General features: G+C 39.5%; 7 protein-coding genes across 7 annotated transcripts; 4 read left to right on the top strand and 3 right to left on the bottom strand.

The window, feature by feature from the left end:
• Positions 1-119: 119 nt before the first annotated feature.
• J3458_016235 (uncharacterized protein) lies at positions 120-727 on the bottom strand (the record flags this gene model as incomplete). The annotated part of the gene is made up of 3 exons (XM_066120955.1): positions 120-210; positions 280-537; positions 624-727. The coding sequence occupies 3 exons, from the start codon at positions 725-727 to the stop codon at positions 120-122; spliced, it is 453 nt and encodes a 150-aa protein (XP_065974081.1).
• A 2,282-nt stretch (positions 728-3,009) lies between these two features.
• On the top strand, positions 3,010-4,661 carry J3458_016234 (uncharacterized protein; the record flags this gene model as incomplete). Its single annotated transcript, XM_066120954.1, has 2 exons — positions 3,010-3,629; positions 3,705-4,661. 2 exons carry the CDS (start codon positions 3,010-3,012, stop codon positions 4,474-4,476), a joined length of 1,392 nt encoding a protein of 463 aa, XP_065974080.1. The 3' UTR covers positions 4,477-4,661.
• A 699-nt stretch (positions 4,662-5,360) lies between these two features.
• On the top strand, positions 5,361-6,939 carry J3458_016233 (uncharacterized protein). The gene has a single exon (XM_066120953.1). It carries the CDS (start codon positions 5,971-5,973, stop codon positions 6,637-6,639), a length of 669 nt encoding a protein of 222 aa, XP_065974079.1. The 5' UTR covers positions 5,361-5,970; the 3' UTR covers positions 6,640-6,939.
• Positions 6,940-8,526: 1,587 nt separating this feature from the next.
• Positions 8,527-9,131, top strand: J3458_016232 (uncharacterized protein; the record flags this gene model as incomplete). The annotated part of the gene is made up of 1 exon (XM_066120952.1): positions 8,527-9,131. Exon 1 carries the CDS (start codon positions 8,595-8,597, stop codon positions 9,129-9,131), a length of 537 nt encoding a protein of 178 aa, XP_065974078.1. The 5' UTR covers positions 8,527-8,594.
• On the bottom strand, positions 8,732-10,120 carry J3458_016231 (uncharacterized protein; the record flags this gene model as incomplete). Its single annotated transcript, XM_007813874.2, has 1 exon — positions 8,732-10,120. The coding sequence occupies one exon, from the start codon at positions 10,118-10,120 to the stop codon at positions 9,155-9,157; it is 966 nt and encodes a 321-aa protein (XP_007812065.2). The 3' UTR covers positions 8,732-9,154.
• A 2,667-nt stretch (positions 10,121-12,787) lies between these two features.
• On the top strand, positions 12,788-13,186 carry J3458_016230 (uncharacterized protein; the record flags this gene model as incomplete). Its single annotated transcript, XM_007813873.1, has 1 exon — positions 12,788-13,186. One exon carries the CDS (start codon positions 12,788-12,790, stop codon positions 13,184-13,186), a length of 399 nt encoding a protein of 132 aa, XP_007812064.1.
• Positions 13,187-14,983: 1,797 nt separating this feature from the next.
• Positions 14,984-15,502, bottom strand: J3458_016229 (uncharacterized protein; the record flags this gene model as incomplete). Its single annotated transcript, XM_007813872.2, has 1 exon — positions 14,984-15,502. The coding sequence occupies one exon, from the start codon at positions 15,500-15,502 to the stop codon at positions 14,984-14,986; it is 519 nt and encodes a 172-aa protein (XP_007812063.2).
• Positions 15,503-26,284: the final 10,782 nt, after the last annotated feature.

Genomic DNA, 26,284 nt, shown 5'->3' with positions numbered 1-26,284 from the left:
CCTCTCTGACGTGCCATTTGGCCATGAAGTCGTTTTGGATCCAAATGACCTTGTTCAAGCCTTGACCAGCGCAATCTTGCGGTACATGTGGAGCCGCGGGTGCGACAAGATGGCCTCGGTCATGATTCCTGGATGAAGCCTAGACATGTGCCGAGGTGAACGTATTCGATGTGCAGCGGATGCTTTCTGCCGAGTCCAACATGCATCATGCTGCCCGTGTCCGGTCAGCCAACAACCTCTGTTGTGCGACAGCTCCTTCTTTTCAAAGAGACTACTTACCCAACCTTGTCCAAGTACTCCCAGAATTCCATCTTGCTTGGATCCGAGCATAGCTTGTTGAGGTATGCGCGCAAAAACATCTTTCGGTGTACGATTTGGGGACTATCCTCGTGGAGGGTTTCGCCGACCTCCCCGCCCTGCGTTGTATTCTTGGTTGTGAAGGCTCTTGCGGTGATGTCGTACTGTAGAAGCTTGCGGTAGACAATGTTGACGACGGCCGGACCAGGGCCTTGATGTATTTTGCGCCCGAGATGAGCGCTTCAATGTCATCTATCGTGCAGAGTCAGTGTGCTTTGTTCCCTTGTTGATGAGCTGGCCCCCCCTGGCTATGCAGGCCAACGTACTGCTTTGAGAAGTCCAAGAAGGAATGCAGATATTGGATACGGGCTTCCAGATTGGTGTAGAGATCCTCTCTGTCGATGTGCTTCATCGGCACCGGCGAAGCCATGCTGAGAGACTTGGTTACGGCGATGGAGGGTGTTTTGTTGTCGCTGTCGTAGGGATCGGGCTGTCCGCTGTCGCCGTTGTATACTGAGGCTTACCAAGAGTCAAGTTGGAATTTAAGTCGAGGCACTGGGGTGTGTTGTTGCCTTGGGGTCGGCCGCGACTGAGCTCCGGGTATATAATACCAGCCACTTGACGCGCACTCATTGCATGACCTACACGATGACGCCTTTTGCCGCTTTTTTGCGCCCGTCTACCCCGTGATCAAAGCAAGGTGATCAAAGCAAGGTTTGGCCCTGAGGCTCTAAAAAAAACAGCAGATGGTGGTGTGATTGTGGGGGATTTCGCATCCTGGCCCAACATGCTTGGTGCCGGTTCATTCTCTGGCGGGACGAAACGCGGTTAGCACGAGCCACGAGCACGAAGTTTACGGTGAATGCAGCATCTGCTATTACTAAGGGGTTTCCTGGATTTGGTACTACTCCTCAATGCCAGATTCGTCTTCTTTTTGCTCTCTGCCTCGCAAAGCTTCTCGCCATCTCGGCTGCGGGCAGTACACGTCGCGGGTTGCGCAAAGTGGGTGGAGGAGCAATAGACAGACAGGGCTGACGTTTAATGTCGGCCATCCCTGCAATTGGCCTTCGCGGACGATGCCGGGGATGAATTGACACGCACATCATACGACGTCGGGAGCCAACCCTGGCCAAGTGTTTAGTCAGATGCTCTCGTACCCCCGGTTGCGTCCGGCAAACTGAGCCCGCTGGATATAGATAGTTATCCCGTGGCATAAATATGCAAGACATGAGTGCCCCTGTTCCCGTCGCGTGCAATTCCGGTGCTTGTGTATGGATTTATTTTTTGATATCCTTTAGTTAGGTGTTGTTTTGGCGGGTGGTGAAAGACGCCGTCTTGACGCGGTTGTAACTATCAATTGATACTTGCGTACTCGGCGGGGTGCCAACCCATGTGGCGTCCCGGGTGCGTCCCCGAGCAGCTCTGCGAAACATCCATGAAAGGGCAATAAGAAACCATGACATCATTGCCGTGGGTGCTGTGCAATAGAGTAGAAAACGACCCCGTGTCCCGTCGTTGACTGTATGTCTGGACGTGCCGACGCCTTGGAGCCCGGGAACGACGCGTCAGGGTGTCATTCTCTACCTCCAACAGTCCCCTTGTCCGCCGCAAGATGAGATTCATGTTATAATCTTTCCGCTGCCCTTTTCTCTGCATGTGTTGGCTCTTGTTTATCCGCGTGATGCACGATGTGTGTCAAGAGAGATTGTGAGTCAGCATCGCACTAGAAAAAGCTTTTGGGGCCATTCGAAAAATAAAAAAGGGGAAAGAAAAAGGTTAAGAACAAGGTCCGTATTTTGCCAAACTTAAAAATCTTGTGGCCCTGAAGGTTTTCTGCTAGGGATGATTGCGCATTGTGGGACGAATAGGTAATGCCGGACACGAGGCGGCGTTTCATGGTCAAAAAGTGTATTGCCTAGAGGCGGAGCTAAAAGAGTCGGCATTATTAGCATAGCAACATACAACTATGGATGAGTCTATTCACTGACATTGTGGCATGTGGGCCTTCAAGGACTCTCGTTCGTGTTACCACGGATGCGAAAAGAAATGCTGGCCGTATCTCATAATACACGCAGTTGCATGCGATGCCCAGCTTTGGCAGGCCGCAATAAACAGTAGAGATGTGTGACGACTCTTCACAACTCTTAGACGGTCGAGAGACACGTCTCCCAATGTGGTGATGGTGCCTTGCACGACGCCGCACGCCAACCCAAGCGACGCACACCATTCAAGGCCATGGTAACAAGAGAGTTTGCCCATGAGTAGCCAAACACAGTAGGGGCGTTTTGGAGAATTGTACATGGAAACAGGCACGAAACTGCAAGCTACAGCGTGTTAATGTACGAGTATCTTGTATTTCAAAATGACCCAAGCCGTGTCTAGCGTAGTCAAGCGCGTAGCTCGGGCGACGTCTAAACCGGGCATGCCGATTCCCATCTATGTTTCGGACTCTAAGTAGACACAAGAACTTTGTCAAGGGGAAACTTTGCTAAAAGTGATGGAAGGATTTTGCCCGGGTGTATAAATGGACACGTACCACGGCGAGGGTGGTTTTCATCATGGCCTCGTGGCCGGGAGGAATTCTTTGCAAGACTCAGTCAAGCGCCGACTTTTGCTGCAATGCGTCTCTCATCTCTCTCATCTCAACCGCTATTGCGGCACACGCGGCCCTTGCAGCGGCCACGGACACAAACACAACAAGCTCAAGCTCGGATGCTCTCCCCTCCCCTTCCCACTCGCCCTCCCGAGCTGACAAAACCCACACACTTTGCCGTCATTGATGGTCCTGCTGTCACTTTCGAGTTCTCAACTCCCCAGCCCCATCCGAAGAACTGGATTGGCATCTGGCATGATTACTACGGCGGCCCCGAAAACAACACTTGGATTCAGGATCAGCTGACGTGGGCTTGGGCAGAAGGGACCCATGGTTCCGCACAGGTCGACATTTCTGATCTCCCGCCTGGCCGATACCTGGCCTATTTCCTGGGCGAGAGAAGCTACAAGTGGCTGGCTCAACCAGTCGAAGTGTTCATCTCCCGCGCTGACTCTATGCGGTTCATACCAGACGACTTCACCACCCATAATGGGCGCGTTGGGGATAGCTTCAGCGCCGATATAAGCGGGCTTCTCACCAACGTCAAAAACGGCAACATCACCTACGCGGTGATTCCCCCCAGCAATGCGGACTGGGTATCCATCTCGAGCAAGGGCGTCATAGGGGGCGTGCCCAAGCACTCTGGACTCAGCAAGTTCTCCATCAGGGCAACCAGCGCCGACAACAACACCGCCGTCCTGCCCGTGGCCGTCCCCGTGGCCCGGCGCCACAAGCCTCTGTTCGGAGCATCAGGGTCCTGACGCTCAATCTCTGGCTAGGCGGCAGGAACGTCATCGACTACCACAACAAGCAGGTCTCGTTCCTGGCCTCGCAAGACGTCGACGTTTGTCGCTCTGCAAGAGAGCTACTTCCACGACGGCCTCCGTCTTGCCAAGGCCCTGGGCTGGAACGCCTGGCAGAGCAAGGACGTCTCCCATCCTCTCGCGGTACCCCGATCGGCCGGGTGTACCGCGAGATCGAGGCCGGGGGCACCGTCCGCATCGACCTCGACGGCAAGCGACCGGCAGCTCCTCGTGTGGAACGTCCACCTCAACAATGCCCCCTACGGGCCGTACGACCTGTGCTTCACCAACTACAGCACGAACTACATCCAGCGGTCGCGAGGAGTGGGCGCGCCGCGTCCAGCAAGGCTACGAGATTGTGCACCGGCTCAAGGAATACAAGTGGTCCCGCAAGCCAGAGTTTCAGGAGCTCCCCCAGATCCTGGCCGGCGACTTCAGCTCCCCCTCCCACCCTCGACTACAACAAGAAGACCGCGCGACTTGCACTGCAAGGGCAGGGAGGACCCCTTTCCCTGGCCCGTCTCGCGGCGTACTGTGCTCGACGGCAAGTGGACAGACTCGTTTCGAGAGGTGTACCGCAACGCTTGGAAGGTCCCGGGCAACACTTGGTCGCCTATCCGCAAGGTCAACGGCGACAGGCCCCGAGCCCATGGATCGGATCGATTTCATTTACCACAAGAAATTGAAGACGCTCCACTCCGACGTCGTCGTCGTCGGCGAACCCGAAGCCGGAGCCGTACCATGCAGATAACGAGTGGACGTCGGACCATGCTGCGGTTCTAAGTGACTTCAAGTTGCCCAAATGAGCAAGCCCGGTCGGGGCGGTCGAGGGAAAGGGTATAAAGAGTGGTGGCGAATGATGGAATTTGTTTTGTCTAGTATTTGTGTACTTTTGAAAAAAAAAAAAAAAAAAAAAAAAAAAAAAAAAAAAAAAAAAAAAAAAAAAAAAAAAAAAAAAAAAAAAAAAAAAAAATCATTGCACAAGCACAAAGCATGTAGTTTATGACAGTGTATGCGTGCGATGAGCACAATGGTCGCACGGGCTGTCATGCCTAGGTTCGGACAGCAATACTTCCAACCTTTTCTTTTTTTTCATAAATACTACTCGTGTCATTATTTCGTGTTGGTAAAAGCGCTGCAGACTATTCTTTTAGCCGGTTCAAGTGGCCATGTAACTTTGAGGCCTGGTATGATGACTACACACGCAAACGGAAGAGGAGCTTTTTTTCTTTATTTCCTTTACAGCCACGAAAGTCACGAGGCCAATCGGAATGATACAGGAATACAGTTTACTAGAAGCAGCTCGTGGTTGCACGTATTCATCGTTGCGACGCAGCCATAGGTAGCCCAGAGCCAATCGCTGGCCTGATCGACTGTGCCTCTGAATATAAAACAGCGGAAATGGCGTTTTTGCTCGAATCGGGCGTCTTGTGCTGCTGCTGCCGCTTAAAGATGTTGAGTTTTAAAGCCGGGAATAACCACAACTACGTATCGCGTTTGCAATACTTGACCACTTGAAATGTGGATATCGCCGATCTAGTCCAATTTGATTAGTAGCCCTGCTTTCACAGCCTTTTCATTATGGATTCGTACGCAATCGGCCGAGGATGAGTCCAGCGACATATTTTGTGGCGTCACACTTTCTTGCGACAGTTGTTCATTCTCACTAACGCGAGCGTTAGTCTGGTCTCGACATGGCCATCAGGCGGGGGAGTGAAGTCGGAGACGTCGGCCTAGAAAAAGGACCCCAGTCCCCGAGCCATGCCGTTGTAAAAGTCTCGTCGTTGCTGCCCTCGAATCAACGGTTCATTTCCGACGCAAAATATCGCTCCGCATATGCAAGATGAAGCCGTGAAATCGCTTGTTTCACAGGTGGCTGACTTACGTCTTGACAATTTCCTGCTCCGGACCATCCTTGCCCGCCGGGAATAGATGCAAGGGAGTATTTGACTCTTGCTGTCATGAGTAAAGCTTGTCGTACAATGGAGCGGCCACGGAAATCGCAATCTTCGCCTGCCCTCATCATCGTCCTGACACTGTTGGGTACCATTACGCTGCTACATCTCCTCACCGTCTTTGAGTTTTTTCACCAAGCCGACACCCTACCAACCGATGCCGCACTCCCTCGCCCAATCTACGCAGTTGCACACCGCGTGCTGACGACACAACAAGTCGGCGAGGCGCTACGTCAGGGCGCGAATGCGCTCGAGATTGATGTCACGGCCTGGAAGGAAGGGTGGTTCGGGGACCATGACGGGGTTTGGGAAAATGTAGGCGATGCCGTCGAGGAGCTCTTTCGGGCCGCTGCCGAGGCCCGGGAGACTGGGAGCAAACCTGACCTTTGTCTGGCTGGATATCAAAGACCCAAACTGGTGCGATCCACAGGACGAGGACTGGCGACACTGCTCGGTTGCCGCTCTGCAGGAACAAGCACGCCAAATCTTGGAACCGGCTGGTGTTCGTGTGTTGTACGGCTTTGCGGACCAGAACGTTTGGGGCGTAGGATACGACTTTGTCTCCCGCCACATGAACAAGAATGAAGCTCTCAATTTGGACGGCAAGGGAAAAGACCTCGAAGAGTATTTTCGAACCAGCAACGTGACGGACGTTACACGACGAGTCCTGTCGTACGGGGCTTCTTCTGTAACGTGGGAATTTGGAAACTGCTATGAAGAGGAATATTACACCTGCACGGTTCTTCGCCAGGCTCGTGAGTCGGGAAACTTTGGGCGCGTCTTTGCCTGGACGCTGCATCAAGGGGAAAAAAGAAGCGTGCTTGACTTTTTGTTTGGAAATGCCGGCATTGATGGAATTATATACGGGCCCGAGAATGTCCCGTTTCGAGATGATTTAGATACTCGCGCGGTTTATCAAGACATCAGAGAATGGGTGGACAGAAATAGCCATGGGCGATATTGGGCAACGGCCAATGACAGTCCGTGGTAAGCGCCTGGGTATCTTGTTAGCTATATGAAAAAATAAAGCCGTACGTCGTGTTGAGGCTGCGGGCTCCATAACTCTCTAGTGGATTTGATGACGAAAAAAGACATGGTCTTCACCGCAAAATATGCCTCCATTCAGGGGATCGTGGCATTAATCTCTGGAGGACAATTTGAGAGGAGCATATGAATAGCAAAGCAACTACTTCGTGCCGCTGTTGATATGACTAACCAAACTCCCTTTTTAGTCTGTCGTCAATTACCCAAATATGACTGTTAAAAAGAATCATGACGCATTAAACACGCCCTGGAATACTTTCGGTCAGAGTGCACGCGACTAGCCAAGCATGGCTCCATGTTGAAGCACAGTGTACATACAATGAAGGTCCACATCCACAGTTTCAAGTTGAAATGGTCAAGATGAGTAATATTCCGTAGTTTGTTGGGCCTGTTGCTAGCAAGAAAAGGGGCAGGCATGTTGGAAATTGTGGTTAGTTGTTCTGCTGCCCGTGTGATATATAGAAGAAACTTTGATATCTATACTTGCCGTTATCTCTGCAAAAGCTAATTATAGATGGTATGTTCAAGTTGACTAGCTGTTAGAGATATTATCAACTTGAATTGACTTGTACGTGACTTGAGAAAGTAGCCGCCCACAGGTGGCTCCAATTCCACTCTGCCGTGTCAATACACGTACTTGCTTGAAATGGAATGAAGGCTCTCTGGCTCTTTATAATCTCCATGTTTATATAGCTCTTGTGATTAAGAGAGGTTACATTCGTGTCTTGCCCGAGGTGCTAGAACTATATCGCGTTCTGTGTAGTACTTTGGTGAGAGGGGTATTGCTGAGCCCCGAGAGAGGCTTGGGAAACGAGAATCTACATGAGGGCTAGTTTTACGCTACTCTGACTGATGTACCCGATATCCTCATGGGGTTGATGAGTTAGTATTCTAAAACTATATCTCAGCAAAGAAGAGATAAGGGTAAGAATACGATTTTAAAATAAAAGTTGGCGCTATAATCTATGAAAGACTGCTTTACTAGTCTAGCTTATCTATTTAGTAAGAAGGGTAGAGCTGCTTCTCAAGGTCCTGCTCGCAAGCGTAGGCAGCCTTGAAGAATCAATACTAGTAATGCTCTCGCCAGTCGCCAAGATAGCAACAAGTCTGTTGAATCACGGAGCCTGCGCGCTTCCCACATTCGTTGGCAACTAGGGGGACAAAATTTCCCGAATGCCAAGGGGGCTCTTCTACTTGGCTTCCATTTTTGCCCCACTGGTCATGTGGGAGCCGCGGCTACGAGTTTTCTGTATGCGGCCGGAGAGGGAAGTCGACGTCTTCAATGTTGGTTGCATGTGAGCATCATGGACACAATAAGCTTGGCTGGGGTGAGGCGGGACTTCGAAGTAGACTGCAGCGATCTAGCGCCCGCCAAACGATTGGATATCCCCTACCATGTGGCGGGCCTTTATGTAACGCAACGTTGGCACTGAAAAAAAAGGCAGCTTTGCATGGTCTTACACACAGGCCTAGAACAGACTCCGTTTGACCAACATGCCGCCTGTTGGGTTGCCGGTAGGACTCTGTAAATCAATAGTTAACCGCCCGGAACCGTAGCTTGCAAGCAGCCAACTACTTTAGGACAAAATCGAACCAGATCATACGCATAAGCCCGGTTTTTGGCCTCGGCCGCAAGGCAACCCAAAACAATGCACCGGCTGGAGGACGTACGACCAACTTCCGGTAACTGCTGTTGCCTGGAGCACGGGATGCCATGGCTTCAAACAGAAAAGTAAACCTTCGTTTGAGTCGAAGTGTGGTTGAATTGAAAAATAGACTGTGCCTCAGAACTATATAAGCCCATGTGCACGTTTGAACCTACTTTCTTTCCTAGCTCCCCAGTCCTCTTCTTATCTTTTATAAAATCCATTCCCACATTCACTAAAGCAACTGTCACCCGTAATGCCTTCCAGCAAATGTAGCCACAAGGGAGAGCCAAGCTCTGGTGGGAAATCCGGTCGGAAAAGGGGCGAAGAGACGAGCGAATCCGACGACGCAAGCGACAATTACTCGACGATATGTCTGACCATATTTGTATTCCGACGAGTGTCTGACATGTATTTCAACCGGCATATTCTGCTGTACTTAACATCGCCTGAAAACCCGGGCTTCCACGAGACGGTTCACGCCCAGCGTTACGATGAAGAAAACCCCTGGGTGGTTGACCGCATACACCACCGGGTTGACTGGATGATGAGCGCTACCTACCTCAGCCATGTTAACGCCGGGGCCGTGCGGGTACAGAGGGGTGAAGAGATGTTGCCCGTAAACATCGTTGCAGCCACTCCAGTACGGGGACAGGACAGTGGTTGGAACTGTCAACACTTCATACTCGAGGGTCTTCAGGAGATTGTGAGCCAAGGGCTACAGACAAGCGAGTGGTACGACTTGGTGGAAGAGCAGCTCACAGACTATCTACTTGATGGGACAGTTGCTTGATTCACGTTATTTGATTATGTGTATTAGGAGAGCTTGAGGATGAATTGTACAAGGATGTATTCGAGATCGTAGCGCTTGTCGAAGAGAGATGGAACATGTTCGCCGAGTGTCTCCCAGTCAATGTTATCCAGCCCCCGTAATGCAAAAACATATTCCCAGTACTCTGGATACCACCCTGCAAATTCCCAGTCGAGAAGAGCAACGATACGGCCACCAGATACCAGAATGTTTCGAGCGGCAATATCACCGTGTGTAAACACGATGGGAGATTCGGCACTGAGCTGGGTGGTGATCTGGTGCCAATACATGGACTGGGCCTGCAATCGCTGCGGGGGCCGAACAAGCCAGTCGTGTAATTCGGTCACTGTGCGGAATGGTCCTCCCGAGCGTGTGAAGATGCTCGGGACCACAACGCCCTGGCCGTCGACGCGGCCGAGGTAGATGCCGCCCAGGCGTCGCATCTGCGCGATGTAGTCCCGCAGCTGAGCCAGGATCTCGGAGCGCTGGTCAAGCGTAAGGGCTGGCCATGCCTGCTTCAGCGTCTGACCCTCGATGTATTCCATGGTGATACGGTCCCAGTCGCTGCTAATGACGTCGGGGACGGGGATTGTAGTGTGTTCTTTGATAAAGCGCAGCGCTGCACTCTCGTTGGGATGGTCGTTTACGCCAAGACCATGAGGGGATACGGTATATTTAGTGACAGCATCACCGTGTCGCACGACATAGCGATCATTGCAGTGGTAGATGATGTCGCCTTCGGGGTACGGGGCAGGCTGTCGCTTGGGGGGCGGTGAATCGCCAAAAAGAGCACGCGTGCGATCTTGGAGCATTCTTTGCTGCAGGCGACTGAGCGTCACGGGGCGGAAAGGGGCCTCGGGGTTTGCCATTTTGCAGGCTCCTTGTTTGCCATTTTCGGCCATGTGGTCTGGTGGTTGTGGAAGTTGTGTAGAGGGAAGAAATCCAGACCACATGCCATTCTGTGTCGACATGGGTGTTTAACTTGGCAGGGTCAACTGGTAGCACGAGCTCCACCAGACATGGAGGAACATTGAAACGTCAACTGGCCTGGTTCAACGACGTACGACCAATGGCTGTGCGCCAAATCCTGCACGATCATCATTCCAACTGCAATTTCATACTCACTGCCTCAAAGCAAGATTATCTAGCGCAATGTCCTCGCCGTCAGAAACACCAGCATTTGGTGCAACCTGTCCAAGGAGAGCATCTGCATCGTCCTGAGCATCAACTTGTATGGTGCTTGCTCACCAACAAGGCATCATCTTGGGTGTACATGCCCATATTCGTCTGGTTCGACATCCGAGTCGCCGGCTGGTGCATCTCGTGGAATCAAGAGAGCAATGTCCTTTTCTAGACGATCCCAGACTACTCCCCCAGCAGCTTCCATGACCAATCTAAGTAACTGGAGCGTCGCATAAGACGTCCACTTCAGTGTGGACCATTTCCACGATATGATCTCAGGAGCAACAAGCCCCCCAAGTACCAGGAGGGTAATTAAACCAGCAAATTGGAAATTCTTGTATTCGGTACTGCGAACCTTTTGCGACGAGCAGATTATTGTTGGCTGTCAGGCTCGAAGGATGGGTTTGCAAATCGGTACTGGTCTAAATCGCAGCGCCCGATAGCTCGTGTCAACGCTGCATGTGGCAGATTCACATCATCACACTGATGTTCAAAGCTCCCAGCCAACTAGCCGAGCCGGAAGGTGGATCGTTGGTGTCGTCGTGTACTAGTACTACTAATCGGCTCCCAGTCTCGTTCACCTGATTGTGTGCCGACCGAGGACTCATTACTAGACTGAACATCCACAATAACCATGTCTTTGTGTCGCCTTCTCCAGCAAGAGGACCATCTCGAGGAACCTTCGAGATGGACTTGCCGCCACGTCGAGCTCTTCTCTTCATTTGGAAACCCTTTCCCCGCACCGGCACTCCAGCATAACCAGGTGGGAAAAGGCTCTGGCACTGGCTGTGTGAACAGTCTTCTTTCCCGTGGCAACGTTCGTTGGCGAACAACTTTGATAAGAAAGCTTCTTGATTACCCCAGTCACACTTTCGAGTAAGTTTTGGAGCATCCCTGGCCAGTGGTAAACCGACATGCTATTAGGGGAGCTGCGCGTTTTTGTTTCGGTGGTCGCTGCGTTGAGACCTTCGAATGTCTCGTTCTATGCCACGATACCGGACCTACGATGAGAAAACATTTCGACAGCGTATTCATCATCTCCTAATTGATGCGAACGAGCAACACTCAGTCGCAGAGCATGCCAAAACCCATCCAAAGAGTGACAGGAAAACCTCGGATGATCCCATGGTTACCAGGGCGCCGCTGAAAATGGCTTGAGGACAATGGACAAGCTATACTCCACGACGAAGGCAAATCTGTATATAACTATGTATTTACCACATGAGAGCATTTAGAGCTGATTGATTGGTTGGGATGGTCAGCGTGGAGGCCCTGGTGACAGGCGCGGTCAGACTGTGCCGAAAGGTGTTCTAGATGCCTGCAAAGGGGCGACTACATTCTCATCGTCGACGGCCCGAGGGTTTCCTTGTTTCCCCGAGGGTCTGTCTAACCCGAACTGTATACATGCATAGATTCGAACTGGCAGGACGAAAGTCGGCCGAAGGTTTTGACGGGTAGAATACTCTCGCGCGGGGACGCACTTTGCGAATGGATAAATGGAGATTGATGCAAAATTTTTGATCAGGTGTTTCAGAACAAGATGACATATGGGCTGGAGCTTGGACTTCAGTTGGGCTTCATCTCCATGGGTAACCGTGCATCTGTCCTGCAGTTTCCTACGTCATTATGCAGTGGAATAAAACCCTCAGCCCAATTCTTTTCGTCAAGGGTGGCTGTAACAAGTCATTCCTTAACTCATACTCACCCAAGTCTCTGAACATGGGGATATAGTGTCTCTCAATATTAAGCCAATAAATAGCAGCGATTACTTGCCAGTTATGACCTGACTTGGACTTGAAACCTTCGATCAACTGGCGGAATTGTCTGCCGAAGAGATACGCACTGCTTTTACCAAGTATTTGGTGGCTGACGAGCCTCTCCAGCTGGATAAGTACAGGATCCTAGGTCCAGAACCAGTGGAGAGCAATTTGCGCCTTTTCATGGAGCAGGCAGGGAACGGCAAGAGGCAGTTTGCAGAAGAAGCGCGGGGGATTTCTACCAAGAAAATGAATTTATGATGAGGTCAACATACTTCTCACTGGCGATTTTGGGGACTCTGCAAGTAGCATTCCGGTATCTGAGCTTGCGAGGGATGACCACAGGCTCTTCACGAAACACTACGTTTTACGAACTTGGAACAACTGTCCATTGAATTCTGGGGCATTGGAGCCAAGAATGGTAGCGACTTTGCAACATGGAGGATATTACGTGCTGTTTCAAATGAAACAGATCATTCAACGATTTGGCCACTGCCTGACAGGTACGAAGGTTTTGCAGGGTTGGCGAGACATTGCTGTCATGTCACCCGTCCGGGAATGGGCAGCGCATGTTTATAATACTTGATGCGATCGCACTGGCATGATCCTACAGAGAGGAAGGCGCAGGGTGGTTCGAAGAGCTCATGCAGTCCCTGTCACGCCAGCAAGGGCAAAGCACAACGTTGAAGTATCACGCGCATGGCAGAACGACGATGCATCGGAGGTTTGCAAAGACTGATCCTCAAAAACGTCGAATCGTCGACGGAGCGAGAGTTCGGGTCCCAAGTTGCCAGCGCTAAAGAGGACGTTGGTCGAATGTCCGCCCACCTCAAGAAATGTGAGCCTGAGATCGAAAGACTCCAGAGTGAACTCGCCACTCTAGGACTCGCCAAGCTTGAAGTTTCTGAGACTTCCCGAGAAGTCATGACGGAGATGGATGAACAAATCATGAGATTAAAGCCACTACTCAAAACCGGCGAGCAGAAGGGAATCGAACTCAAAGAGGACCTGGAAGCCAGTCAGACCCGAGAACGCAACTTGATCCGCGAAATGGGAGAGATAAACGAAACCGTCATCAAAGCGTCCGAGGAACTTTGACAGGACTGCGAATACAAAATTAGTCGGCGCAGAGAATTTCGGCAGGAACCCCCGTTAAAGTGGTAGACGGGCAGTCGAAGCACGACAGCGATTCTGCGCCCCAAGGCTCCATGTTCCATTCTACTACGGCAATAAAGCAATTTTTCTTCGTGGAACCTCGGCAAGCGCTCGCATAGATTAGACTGCCGATGCGGACGTCGAGCGGAATCGGAAGGTACCGGCGGTACAGCACGCAAAGACCAAAGCCACTACTAGAATAGCACAAGCGATCTAAATCTAATGCTACAGGGTCCAAGGGCAGCTTGGCTTTTGGGCAAACGAAAAAGGGGGTGAAACACTGTAAGTATGGGAAAATATACCGACCGATGTCTAGCCGTTGCTGACTCTGGACCTGATTCAAAGCCATCTTCTCACAATGACACTGCACTAATACATGTAGTTATTCCCCGGCTTCAACTGGGGACCAGAACTGCTGTGGCGTATCTCTCTATATAAAACGATTGCGCATCGCCCTGATGTGAGTGAGCTCACGCCTGTGGTCTTTATCTCTTGGACTGCTGTATGCGACACATCATGACGATGAGTGTTGAGCGAGGAAGATGATCTTCCTGGGCACAGATGGGAAGTATTTAGATGTTGGCTTCCAGCTTGTTAATTGTGTATTTTCCTCTTGGCATTATTTCAAAGAATAGACCTAGATTGGTAGCCATGCTCTGCTAATATGTCCGGATGCGTGTGGTAACGTAAAATGTCGACGTTAGTCGATTGACCTTGTTAGCGCGGAAGGGTCAGTAATGTACCCGACCGGTGTTTTTATCCTTTGCTTGTCGTTTTACAAGCAAGTACACGCAATAATGTATGTTGGCACGACGCCACTTCCTTGGTTCACTGCTCGCACAAACTTGTCCTACAAGCTGCAGAGGCGTCCTTGTCTGCTGCGTAAGCAATACCCTATAACGTATAAACTGACAACAATTAGGGGTCCTAGTGGCTGCGGATATGTCCCTTTTTAGTGAGCTGCAGGGCTGAAAGGCATGAATATTAATACTAAACTATCTCCCTGACAACATCGTTGATTTTAGCCTCCAGACTTGTTGTTCTGTCATTCAAGTGTCTTCATTAGGTGCCTATATCGCGCTCTTCCTTGAAAATACTACCGCCCTCCGGCCTAACTCGATTATCTACCTATTAAGCCCGAGAACTTGTGCTGGTCCCTCCGTTCTGTGGCCGGTTTAGTCTGCTGAGACTTTTAATGTGATGTGAATTCATTGGCTGGTTGAATGTGCCGTGTTCCAAACGTCCCACTTGTAAGTCAATTCCAAGGCGGGCTCACTTATGGAGAGTCTCATGTCCCCGTCATTTCCTGTAGGTCTTATAAGGGCAGCCGTTCCAAGCTGACACAACCTTTCAGGCGTGTGATGACTGGAACTAGCTCCTGGTGGATAGTCAGGGATTAGTTTTTGCGAGCAGAAATATCTGTTGAAGCCCCGTAAGAATTGACACATGGTGCTAGCGCGTCACAATTGGAGGCCAGGGCTAAATATACAAACGGCAAACTATAGATGAAGTGGCACGACAGCGCAAAATGAGAGATATTATTTACGGGCTTTCACTGTCCGTGTCTTCATGTTTCCGCAGGTAGCCCTGCGTCCTAATGCATTCATTAAAATTTGGTGCCGACCAGGTTGTTGCTTTAGAAAAGGTGGTTAATTAAGCTACATTAAGTTCTGTTCATACCCAGTAGAAGACTTAACAATAAAGAACACAATTCTGATGGCCGTGAACCCAGCAGAACCCTTAGCAATAAAGAGCACCATTCTGATCTATGGCCGTAAACCCAGACACCCCAAATGGGTCCGGCACCGTCATATTCGCATCCAAGAATGTCAACGGCGAAGGGCCCCCAGCTTGCGGATTATTCGCAGGATCTAGCGGCTCAAAGCCACTGCTGTTCGCCAGATTGTACGCAAGCGTCACATTGGACGGCAAGTTGGGGCTGCTGTAGAGCGTGCAAGACCTCCTGCCGCTATCGCCCTCCATGAAGGTGTGTTTCCAAACCCAGTTATTACAACTGTCGGATCGTTCCAGGCATTTCGCGGCGCAGTCACAGGCTGTTCTGAAGCCATCCTTAAAGTAGAAGTGTAGCTCAGTGACAACACCAGTCATATCGATGCCTCGGTAGTAGCGGACGCAGCCGCCGGTGGGAGCTTGGAGGGTTGGGAAGCGCGCTGTGGTGATTTGCGCCTTGCAGATGGCCCATTTTTCGTAAATGTTTGAAGTCGGGGAAGATGTCTTCTTCATCTCCGCAGCCAGCATTGGCGCCTCCGAGGGCGGCCAGAGACAGGACGGCGATGACTGTCTTGATGAACATGGTGTGGAGGGGGATAAGACGATGGTGTAGTTGTCGTGTTGATATACTTAAAAAGTCGGAATAAAATGGTAGTTTGACGCACTAGAAAGGAAGGAGACAGTCTCCGGGAGCAGGACGAACTTATATACCTGAGTATTTACGGGGTGACGTTTGGCCTGCGAGATTTCATGTCGAATGTCTCCGAAGATCGAGGTCTATCGTGAGATGGGGATGACAACAACATTCACAGCTGCACATGTTTTGAGGCATAGATACTCCATTCGTTGAAAATATCACATCGACCAAAGTCAGCGCTCAAGGAGTTGATTGGATAATCATCAGATCCGATGCGCGCCAAAAGGAATTGTGGCTTCTCGTGTTGTAATGTCCGATGGCATCGTTCGAGACACTTGCGAACATTTGGCTAGGAATAACATGTCGGCCTGTCCCGGTGTTTGGTGATTCCATGTGAAATGATGCTGGTAACGGTTTTGAGTGTTATGATTCATACTTTAAGGAGAATTCTTCCTGATAAAAAGGGAGGGAAGCTCGCTTGGATCTGGGCATCTATTTACATAGTCGATGCTCGGGCAGATTGTGAGACCTTCATTTGGTGGCGTCATTGCATCGGCATGAGCCGAGTACACCTCAACGGCCCAGCCGGCTACATTCCAGAGAAAAAGGGTCAAAATAGGCAATCTGACATGTATTGAGGAATCTGTCAATGGTTTCTAAACTTCATGTCACAAAAACAACGCGCTCTAATTGAGCAGCATACATACCTCCCTATATTGCGATGAAACTTAAGTTGCAAGCTTTAGTACTCCGTAATAAGTAAACTAGCTACTAACCTATCAATTGATCCCATTTATGTGGGGTATAGAGGTCTCTAAACTTGAGTCACAAGTTTACCTTTATACATGTAATGCTGTTAGAATACCCTACCTTTCTTAGTTGAGCCTAGGCCTAAAATATTGGTTACCGCCTAACCATCGGGCTGCTCTCATCTGTTCTTGACATCTAGACCTTTGAGCCCGGCTTGAGATTATGTAGCCATTTTAAAAGTTGCTATTACTCTTCTCCTCCGTCTTTCCGCCAATCCAATCCGCAGGGTTTGCAACCTGATTGACATCGGCCTTCTTCCCTTCAACCTAAGCCGCGCTAAGCTTCTCCCTTGCATCCCGAATAGCCTGGGCTTAGCAAACTCTGGCGAAAATGCCGTCGCCAGTTTATCTTTAGCAAGTTCTACGATTCGCGGACTCGCAACACGCGAGCTTCATTCGACCTCCGGAATTGATTAATAAGGTTGCTGTGCCCAGGTCTTTTTCCTCTAGGACGTTAGTGGTGTAGAGCCTAACTACCAACGTGTATCGGTCAGATAACCCATTCACATGGCGCCAAGTGTGACAAGGGCTTAATAGAGGGCTTGAAGCAAAAGGGCTTAATTCAATGATAATCTTATAGGATATTAAAGGTTCTTAGTTTCCTTTAAGCTAAAAGGTAAGAGGAGATTATCTTATATATATAAAAGAAACGGCTTATACTTAATATACCTTATAATTCTTCTAATCTCTTTATATAATAAAGAGCTTTTAATTCTTACTTAATTTAATTTATATAATATTAGCTCTCTTCTTTTATAAGCTTGACCTTAAGTAATATAAGATTATTTATACTCTTTAATTATAAGGTTTATTAGAATTATTTAACTTATACTATTATAATAAAAACTTTATACTTTTATTTAAGAAGTATTTATAAAGTTTTTAAGTTTAATATCTTTTTATTAATTAATCTTTTTACTTAATTAAGTACTTTATATTATTATTATTAATTTATTAAAAGTTTTTAATTACTTTTACTTAATAATTTTTATTTACTTTAAGAGATAACGCGTTTTATAGAATTTATATAATATTAAAAGCTTTTTAATTATTATTTATATAAAATAGCTTAATTAAAAAGATATAAAAGAAGTTATAAATTCTTTAAGAAGCTAATAAAGTTAATTATATTATTATTAAAAAGATTACCTTAATTTTTTTAAAGAGTTTTAATATCTTTTTATTTAATTTCTTAATAAATTACTTTATCTTAATATTTTAAGTATTTAATATTATAAGTTAATTTACTTTATATTTAAGAGCTTTTATACGTTATTAATTAAACTAATCTTTTATTTATTATAAGCTTTATTTTAAATATTTCTTAGCTTTCTTATATACTTAAATTATTTAATAAGAGTATAATTTACTTTTAAGGTTTTTAAGTTCTTTTTATAATATAAATAAGTTACTTATTAAAGGGTAAAAGCTATAATTCACGTAAAATAACGTTATTTTAATTAAAGCTAATATAAAGTTATTATATATAAATTTAACTATTAAAAGAAAGTTTTTTTAGTTTAATATTTTATAGTTTATAAAGGCTTAAAGATATACTTTAAGGGTTTAATTTATACGCTTTATTTATCCGTTAATTTATAAATAAAAGGTAATTCTTATTTAACTTTTAATTTCTATAAGCTTAAGAAAGTTAATTTATAAGTATATTATAAATTATAAGTCTTTATTTAATATAATATCTTAAGGTATATTATAATACTTTTAATATATTTAAGTAAAGATTTAAATTAAGTCTTTTATTCTGTTTTCTTTTATTAAAAAAGATATAAAGTAAGCTATTTTAATAAAGAGATCTATTATAACTTAAATTAAGTTATATTTATTTAATAAAAGTAAATTTATAATAAAGTTTATTATTATTAATTATTAAAGCTAATAATAAAGTTCTAATAATTAAAGAAGTTTAAAGGCTATATATTATAAGTTCTTATTTCTTTAATATTTAAGGTAATTATATATATAGTTTTTAATTATTATCTTTATATTTAACTATTAAAAGTATCTTATAATTAACTCTATTATTTTATTTATATTAAAGTAACTTATTATCTTAAAGTTATATTTTAACTTTAAGACTTTCTTTTAAATAACTTTTAAAACTTAAAGGTAATCTTTTTTTATATAAGAGATTATTCTTAATTATTATTATTTTTAATAGCTTACTTAATTCTTCTTAATAAGTAAAGTTATTTCTTATTAACGCTTAAAGCTATTAAAGAAAGTTAAGGTTTTAGCTCTTTATTAATAAGCTATAAATTTAATTTAATGTTAATAGGGTTATTAAAGGAGAATTAAAGTGTTTATTTTATAAGACTATTAATATTAGCTAGTTTTTACCTTTCCCTTTATTTAACTTATATTAAGAGAGTTAAAAAAGAATATTTACTTTATTATTAGACTTTTTTAACTAATAATTAATAATAAATTAAAATTCTATTAGCTTTTAAGCCTATTAAGCTTAATAGTAATTAAGAACTTTAATTATTATAAAGTAGTTAAGGTTTTAGTAATTAAAGTAAACCTTAATATAATAAATAATACCCTTTAAGTATTAACGCTAGCGTTTAAATAAGTCTATTATAGCTAGAACTTAGAAGCTCTTTATTATATATCTTATAGTTTATTTAGCTTTCTTAAATGAAATAATATAAAATACCACTTTCTATTAGAGCCTTTCTAAGAGAGTATTACACTTAAGATAAAGTTTAAAGCGTTTACTTTAACCTAAGAAAATAAGGTTAGGTTAAAATAAATTAAAATTTAAGCTATATAAAAGGCTACTTTAATGTAACGGTGGCTTAGGTTCTAAGGCATAGTAGGTTTGTTTCTTAGGAAGTAAGTTAGGTTAAATGCTATAAAGTAGCTTTTAAGTAGTATTATAATAAGGCTATTAAGAGTATAACTCTTAATAGTAAAACTATTACTTAAATTAATTAATAAAGAATTAAACTATTTAATTATAGGAATACTTTCTCCTTAAGTATTCGTTTATCTCTTTATTATAGTTTTAGATTAATTAGCTTAACTATTAATCCCTTTAAACCTTAATTAATTAGCTTAAGGTTTAGTTAGTTTAATTCTTCTTAATTAATATATTTAAATATTAACCTCTTTAATTACCTCTTAGGTTACGTGGTTAGTTACGTGCTCTTACCTTCTTCTTATACCTATAGGTTATACCTATTTTAGCTAGTATAATCTCGTCTCGTGTCTTATATAGTGTTATTTATAATATTATACCTCTTCTTTATTAGTCTTATTCTTAAGGCTATTAAAATAGGCTAGCTTAAGTGTTATACGTTTTCTTTCTTTTATTATTATATGCTATTATATTAATTAATCGTATCTTAAAATAGCGGTTTAAAGCTTTATTTACTTTTTCTTTTTACTAAGATAACCTTCTTTTTATAATAATTAATAATTTATCTTTATTTTTTATAAAGGCTTATACTTACTATACTTATATAAGACTTCCCTAATATAAAGCCTTTATTTTTAATTTAAGTTATTATATAAAGTGTATAATAGATAAGTAAGGGAATTATAATATTATAAGAGTAACCCCTTAATAGCTTTATAGTATTATAAATTAATATTATAAGCTTAAGAGGGAGCTTAAAGAAGCTAAAAAGCGTGTCTTAGCTAAGAATTAAAAGGTTTTACGTTTATAAAAATAAAAGAAATTATAGTTTAAGAAAATAATACGTGTAATTACACGTAGTATTAATAACGTTAAAGAGTTAAAACGTGTGAAACGTAAGAAAGCGAAATAGCTTTAAAAGACTATAAGGGTTCTTTTTACTTCTTTTAAGAATTTAAATTCTATTTTAGTTTATTTCTTAGATATTAAATTTAATATTAGGTTATTAAATAATACTTAAAAGATTAATTAAAATGCGTTTCTTAGGGATAAAACTATTTAAGTAACGTTAAGTAGTTCGTAAGATTTTTAGCTAGTTTTTAGGTGTTTTTAGAGTTTAAATATCCCTTTTATTTAATAAGATAATAATAATTCTTTATATCTCTTTATACTTTAAGTATTCGTTTAACTTTATATTCGTTAGTATCTTCTATTATAATATTTATAGTAATTATAGATTTATTTAATGCTTTCTTTAATAGTAATATATAAAATATAGGATAGATTCTTATTTCATTTAATAATAATAGTTTATAGTTAATATTTAAGATTTTTCGTTTAATAAGAAATAATTTAATCTTCTTTTAGTTAAGTTTATTATTAAGTCGCTTAATTTTAATGTTTTTACGAATAAGGTATACTTTATATCCCTTCTCTAGGATTAGCGCTAGTAATCTCTTTTTATTCGCGTAATATTTTATTTAGTTCTATAAAAATATTTATTTTTATTATAAGTGTTTTTATATTTCTATTATAATTATTATATACGTTATAGCTACTAGCGCGTTTATATTTTATATTACATGTATTTTAATAATAGGGTTAAATTCGTAATTTACCTTAAATAGTAATATCTTTATATTATTAATCTTAAAGCTATTATAAGCCTATTATACTAATAGTAGCTATTTTACCTAATTATTTTATTAGTAGTTAATATAGCTTCATAGATATTATTTAAGTATTTAGTTTAAGATTTCTATTTACCTATTTAATTATAGGTGGAATACCGTTAATAAGCTTTATTTAATCTTTATAGTTTTTATAAGGTATTTCTAAAAGTTTAAGGTGAATATTTTATCGCGATTTAATATAAGTTTTATTAGTAATCTATGTTATATAATAACTATTTTAAAGAATATATACGCTAAGTTCTTAGTATTACTTAATTCCTTATATGAAATATAGTAGGCGTATTTTATAAGTTTATTTATAATAACTAAAATGCTATTATAAGCTACTCCTATTATAGGCAGAGCATTAACAAGAAAACTACATTTTCATTTTTTAAAAAAGCTTAAATAATTAATAATAAATCTAATAAAATACTTGAATTATAATAATAAATACATAAAATAGCTAATATTATAGCCAATCAGCTTATTTAAAAAAGTGGGTCCCTTTAGCTTTTTGTAAGCTTAAAAACTAGATTATATAGTTTTCTAAAAACTTACTACACTACACTACACTACAAAAACTACAAAATGTAGTTTTTGAAGTTTTAGGCTTATAATAGTATATAAGGACCCACTTTTTTTATTATAAGCTTATAATTTTAGATTTATGCTAGTTATTCGTAAAACTTATAATTCTATAAGTATTTTATTAGATTTAATATAATTTTTTATATTCGAAACTACAAAAACTATAAAACTACAAAACTACACTACTTCTAATGCTCTGATTATAGGTTCTTTTAACTTTAGTAGTTTAATAATAAAGTCTATTATAATAGTTTACTATGCTCTTTTAGGTAGTAATATTAGTTATAATTCTTCGTATAATACGTGTCGCGTTAATTTTACTTTATTATACGTATTACATTTCTTAATAACTTCTTATATTATTTTTCTGCTTTTTAAGAAGTTATATAATCTTCTTAGCCTACTAATCGTTTTCCTTACACCTTAATATTTGTATAGTAGGTACTTATATATTTTCTTAATAAGCTATTCTTAAAGTATACTAGGAATATACTACTATTTATTATATAAGAAGGTCTTATCTTTCTTAAATAAATACGTTTTTATTTCCTAATTATTTAAATAGCTATTATTATTAATATATAATATAATCTAATATATTTATGTTTTATTTAGCTTAACTTATTAGGTTATATTAATTTCTTAGATACCTAGTATAAGGTTTTTATTTTTAATAGCGCGTAATAAGGGTATATTACTTACTTACTTATTTAATTTTAAGTTCTCTCTTTAACTAAGCGCGTTTACTCTTTTATTTTTAAATCCTTTATAATATATAATCTTAAAGTTATAATTTATAAGGGTTTTATACTATTTAATCTATTATTTATTTAAATCCTTTATAGTTAAAAATAATATAAGATTCTTATAGTTAATATAAACCTTAATTTAATACTTTACTCTTATAAGATAGTATCTTTATTCTTTAAAGCACTTAATAATAGCTATAAGTTCTTTATTATAAATTCTATAGTTAAGTTTAGGTTCGTAGAGTTTCTTTAAGAAGAATATAATTAAGTGTAATCTTCCTTAATTATCTTATTATTTAAGCTATTTACCTAGTGTAAAGTTTAAGGTATTTATTTTAAGCTTATAAGGTTTATTTTAATTAAGTGCTTTTAATATAGGTTTTAACGTAATTAAATCTTTTATCTTTTAGAATACTATAGCTTTTAGTTTATTTTATTAAAAGCTAACTTCTTTTTTTATTAGGTTTATAAGAGGTTATAAAATATCTTTATATTCGCTTAAGAACTTATAGTAAAAGTTTACGAATACTATAAATTCTTTAACTTCTTTTAAATTCTTTAATGTAAGCTATTTCTTAATAGTTTTAATCTTATTTAGGCTTATTTGTATTTCTTTATATATAAGTATATATCTTAGAAAGTGTATAGTATTTTAGTAGAACTAGTATTTTAAGGCTTTAATTAAGAGTTTATTATTTTATAGAGTTTATAGTACCTTATATATATATTATTTATATTTCTTAAGGGTATTTAAGTAAATAAGAATATTATTAAGGTATATAATTATAAATACTCTTAATTATTTTCGTAAGATTATATTAATTATTCTTTAAAAGGTTACTAATACGTTAGTAAGCCTAAAAGGTATTACTAGATATTTATAGTATTCTTTACTAGTTTAAAATGCTATTATTTACTCGTAGCTTTCTTTTATTCGTATAAGGTTATAGGCTTCTTTTAAGTTAAGTGTAATAAACTATTTAGCTTTTTTAACTTTATCTTTAATTTCTATTATAAGCGGTAATAGGTATTAATTCTTAATTATAATCTTATTTAAGTGTTAGTAATTAATATATAATTATAGTTTCCCGTTCTTCTTTAATACCTATAAAATTAGGTATTCTACTAGAAACTCTAATAGTTATATATATCCCTTTTATAGTATATTCTTTAGATACTTCTTAAGTGCTTTATTTTACTTAAGGTTCTAAGAATAAATTTTATTAAATATTAATTTAATATTAGGTTAACTTAAGATGATTTTCTTAATAAATGTTATTCTTTACTTCTTCTTTAAGTTCTTAATAAAAGACTTTTATTTTAGGTTTAGTATTTTAATTAAGTTTTACTATAATACATTTAAATTTCTTAGTATAGTAAGCTATAAATCTAGTTTACTTAAGTTAAGTAAGCTATTATATAGCTTCTTTATACTTATTAGGGTTTTTAAATGTAATAAGAAGTTATTCTTTAAAGGTTTTATAATTAAAGAAGATATAAATAACTTTTACTCTAGCTTTAGCGTTATACTTAAGATATACGTAAAGGGTTAGCTTCTATTATTTTATTACCTTTTTAGTTAAGAGATTACTAATATAAAGAATTTTTAACTTAGGTATCGTATAAGTTTTCTTATTAACTTAAAGGTAAGCTTAAGCTTATATAAGAAAGTTTCTTATATTACCCTTATAACTATTATATAGTTTTAGTTTAGGAAATTTTAGTATATTATAAGTATTCGCGGGGGTTATAAGTGTAGTTTTACGAACTGCTATAAGTTTCTCTTCTTACTCGTTAATCTTTTTATAAAGGTTATTTTATCGTTTAAAAAGCTATTAATTTTACTTTTTTATTTCGGTAATCTTATTATAAAGGTACTTTATTATCTTTTTAGGGTTAATAGTTTTTTCGCTTAAAGTAAATATCTTAAAAGTTATTACTACTTAAAGTTTTAAGGTAACTTATTAAATAGAATTAATTAAAATATAATAATAGCTTAGGTTTTAAGGTATAATAGGTTTATTTCTTAGAAAGTAAGTTAGGTTAAATGCTATAAAGTAGCTTTTAAGTAGTATTATAATAAGGCTATTAAGAGTATAACTTTTAATAGTAAAACTATTACTTAAATTAATTAATAGAGAACTAGATTATTTAATTATAGAAATACTTTCTCTTTAAGTATTCGTTTATCTCTTTATTATAATCCTAGATTAATTAGCTTAACTATTAATCCCTTTAAACCTTAATTAATTAACTTAAGGTTTAGTTAGTTTAATTCTTTTTAGTTAATATATTTAAATATTAACCTCTTTAATTACCTCTTAGGTTACGTAGCTAGTTACGTGCCCTTACCTTCTTCTTATGCCTACGGGTTATGCCTATCCTAGCCGGTACAGTCCCGTCCCGTGTCTTGTATAGTGTCGTTCGTAACATTTAAGCTAATTAAAAGCGTTTTATAACTCTATTATTTAAGCTTAAGGTTCTAAAACGTTTATAAGAGGTTTAATAATTTTTAAAAACCCCTTAATAAATTATTAATAAAAATTAATAAATTCTATAAATCTTTAAACGTTCTTAATACTTTTAGGCGTTTTTTATACGCGAATATATTTAACCTTTTTCTTAAATATTAAAATACTCTTTATAAAGATAATATAGTTAAGGAATTTTACTTTTAATACTCTTTAATAGTATTTTTAAGAGGCTACTATTAAATTATATTAAAAGAGATAAGTAAGTATCTCTTTAATTATAATATTATATTCTTTAATAAAGCTTACGTAAATAAGAATATTATTTAGGTATATTAAAATATTAGCGTTAATTAAATCTTAAAAAATACTATTTATTATTACTTAAAAGATAATAAAAGCGTTAATAAAACCTAATAGTATGATTATATATTTAAAGAGACTATATTTATATTTAAAGGCTATCTTTTATTTATAGCCTTCTATTATACGCAGAGTATTAACAAGAAAACTACATTTTCAATTTTCAAAAAAGCTTAAATAATTAATAATCAATCTAATAAAATACTTGAATTATAATAATAAATACATAAATTAGCTAGTATTATAACCAATTAGCTCACATAAAAAAGTGGGTTCTTCTAGCTTATTATAAGCTTAAAAACTAGATTATATAATTTTCCAAAAACACACTACACTATACTATACTATAAAAACTATAAAATGTAGTTTTTTAAGTTTTAAGCTTATAATCCTATATAAGAACCCACCTTTTTGATATTAGCTTATAATGTAGAATTTATACTAGTTATCCGTAAAACTTATAATTCTATAAGTATTTTATTAGATTTAATATAATTTTTTATATTCGAAACTATAAAAACTATAAAATTACAAAACTATACTATAGTTAATGCTCTGAAATTTATACGTATAAGATTAAATTTAGTTTTAAGATTAATTTTTAAGAAGACTATAGCTTCTTATAAGCGGTTTTAAAGCTTATAAATAAGTAATATTAAGTACCTAATAAATACTATAACTTTATTTAAACCTTTATAATTAATAAATAATTAAAGTAAGTCTTTTAAGTCTTTCTTATTTATAAATATTAAAGAGATATTATAAGATACTTTAAATTTTTTAATTTAATTAAATTTAAGTATTTTATTTAATTAAGAATAAAGAGCTTTAAGTTCTTAGGTAAATATAACGAAAAGAGGCCCCTATAATAAAGCTTTCTCTTTTACTAGTTTAATTTAATAATTCTACGATTAATAATCTAAAAGATAAAGAGCTACTTTAGCTAATATAATAAAGATAAACTCCTTAAATTTCTTAGGTATTATATTTAAAGCTACTTATATTATTAATTTTACTATTATAACGTAATTTTTTATTTACTTAAGTCTTAATAAATCTAAGCTTACTGTAACGGTGGCTTAGGTTCTAAGGCATAGTAGGTCTGTTTCTTAGGAAGTAAGTTAGGTTGAATGCTA

Source organism: Metarhizium acridum, assembly GCF_019434415.1.
Source record: "Metarhizium acridum strain ARSEF 324 chromosome Unknown scaffold_380, whole genome shotgun sequence".
Classification (NCBI taxonomy): Eukaryota; Fungi; Ascomycota; class Sordariomycetes; order Hypocreales; family Clavicipitaceae; genus Metarhizium; species Metarhizium acridum.
Note: the sequence above shows the minus strand (reverse complement) of the source record. Positions and strands in the feature narration are given on the sequence as shown.

Bases quoted from the DNA above. Each gene is read 5' to 3' on its own strand.
- J3458_016233 (XM_066120953.1), top strand. From the start codon at position 5,971: ATGCCGTCGAGGAGCTCTTTCGGGCCGCTGCCGAGGCCCGGGAGACTG.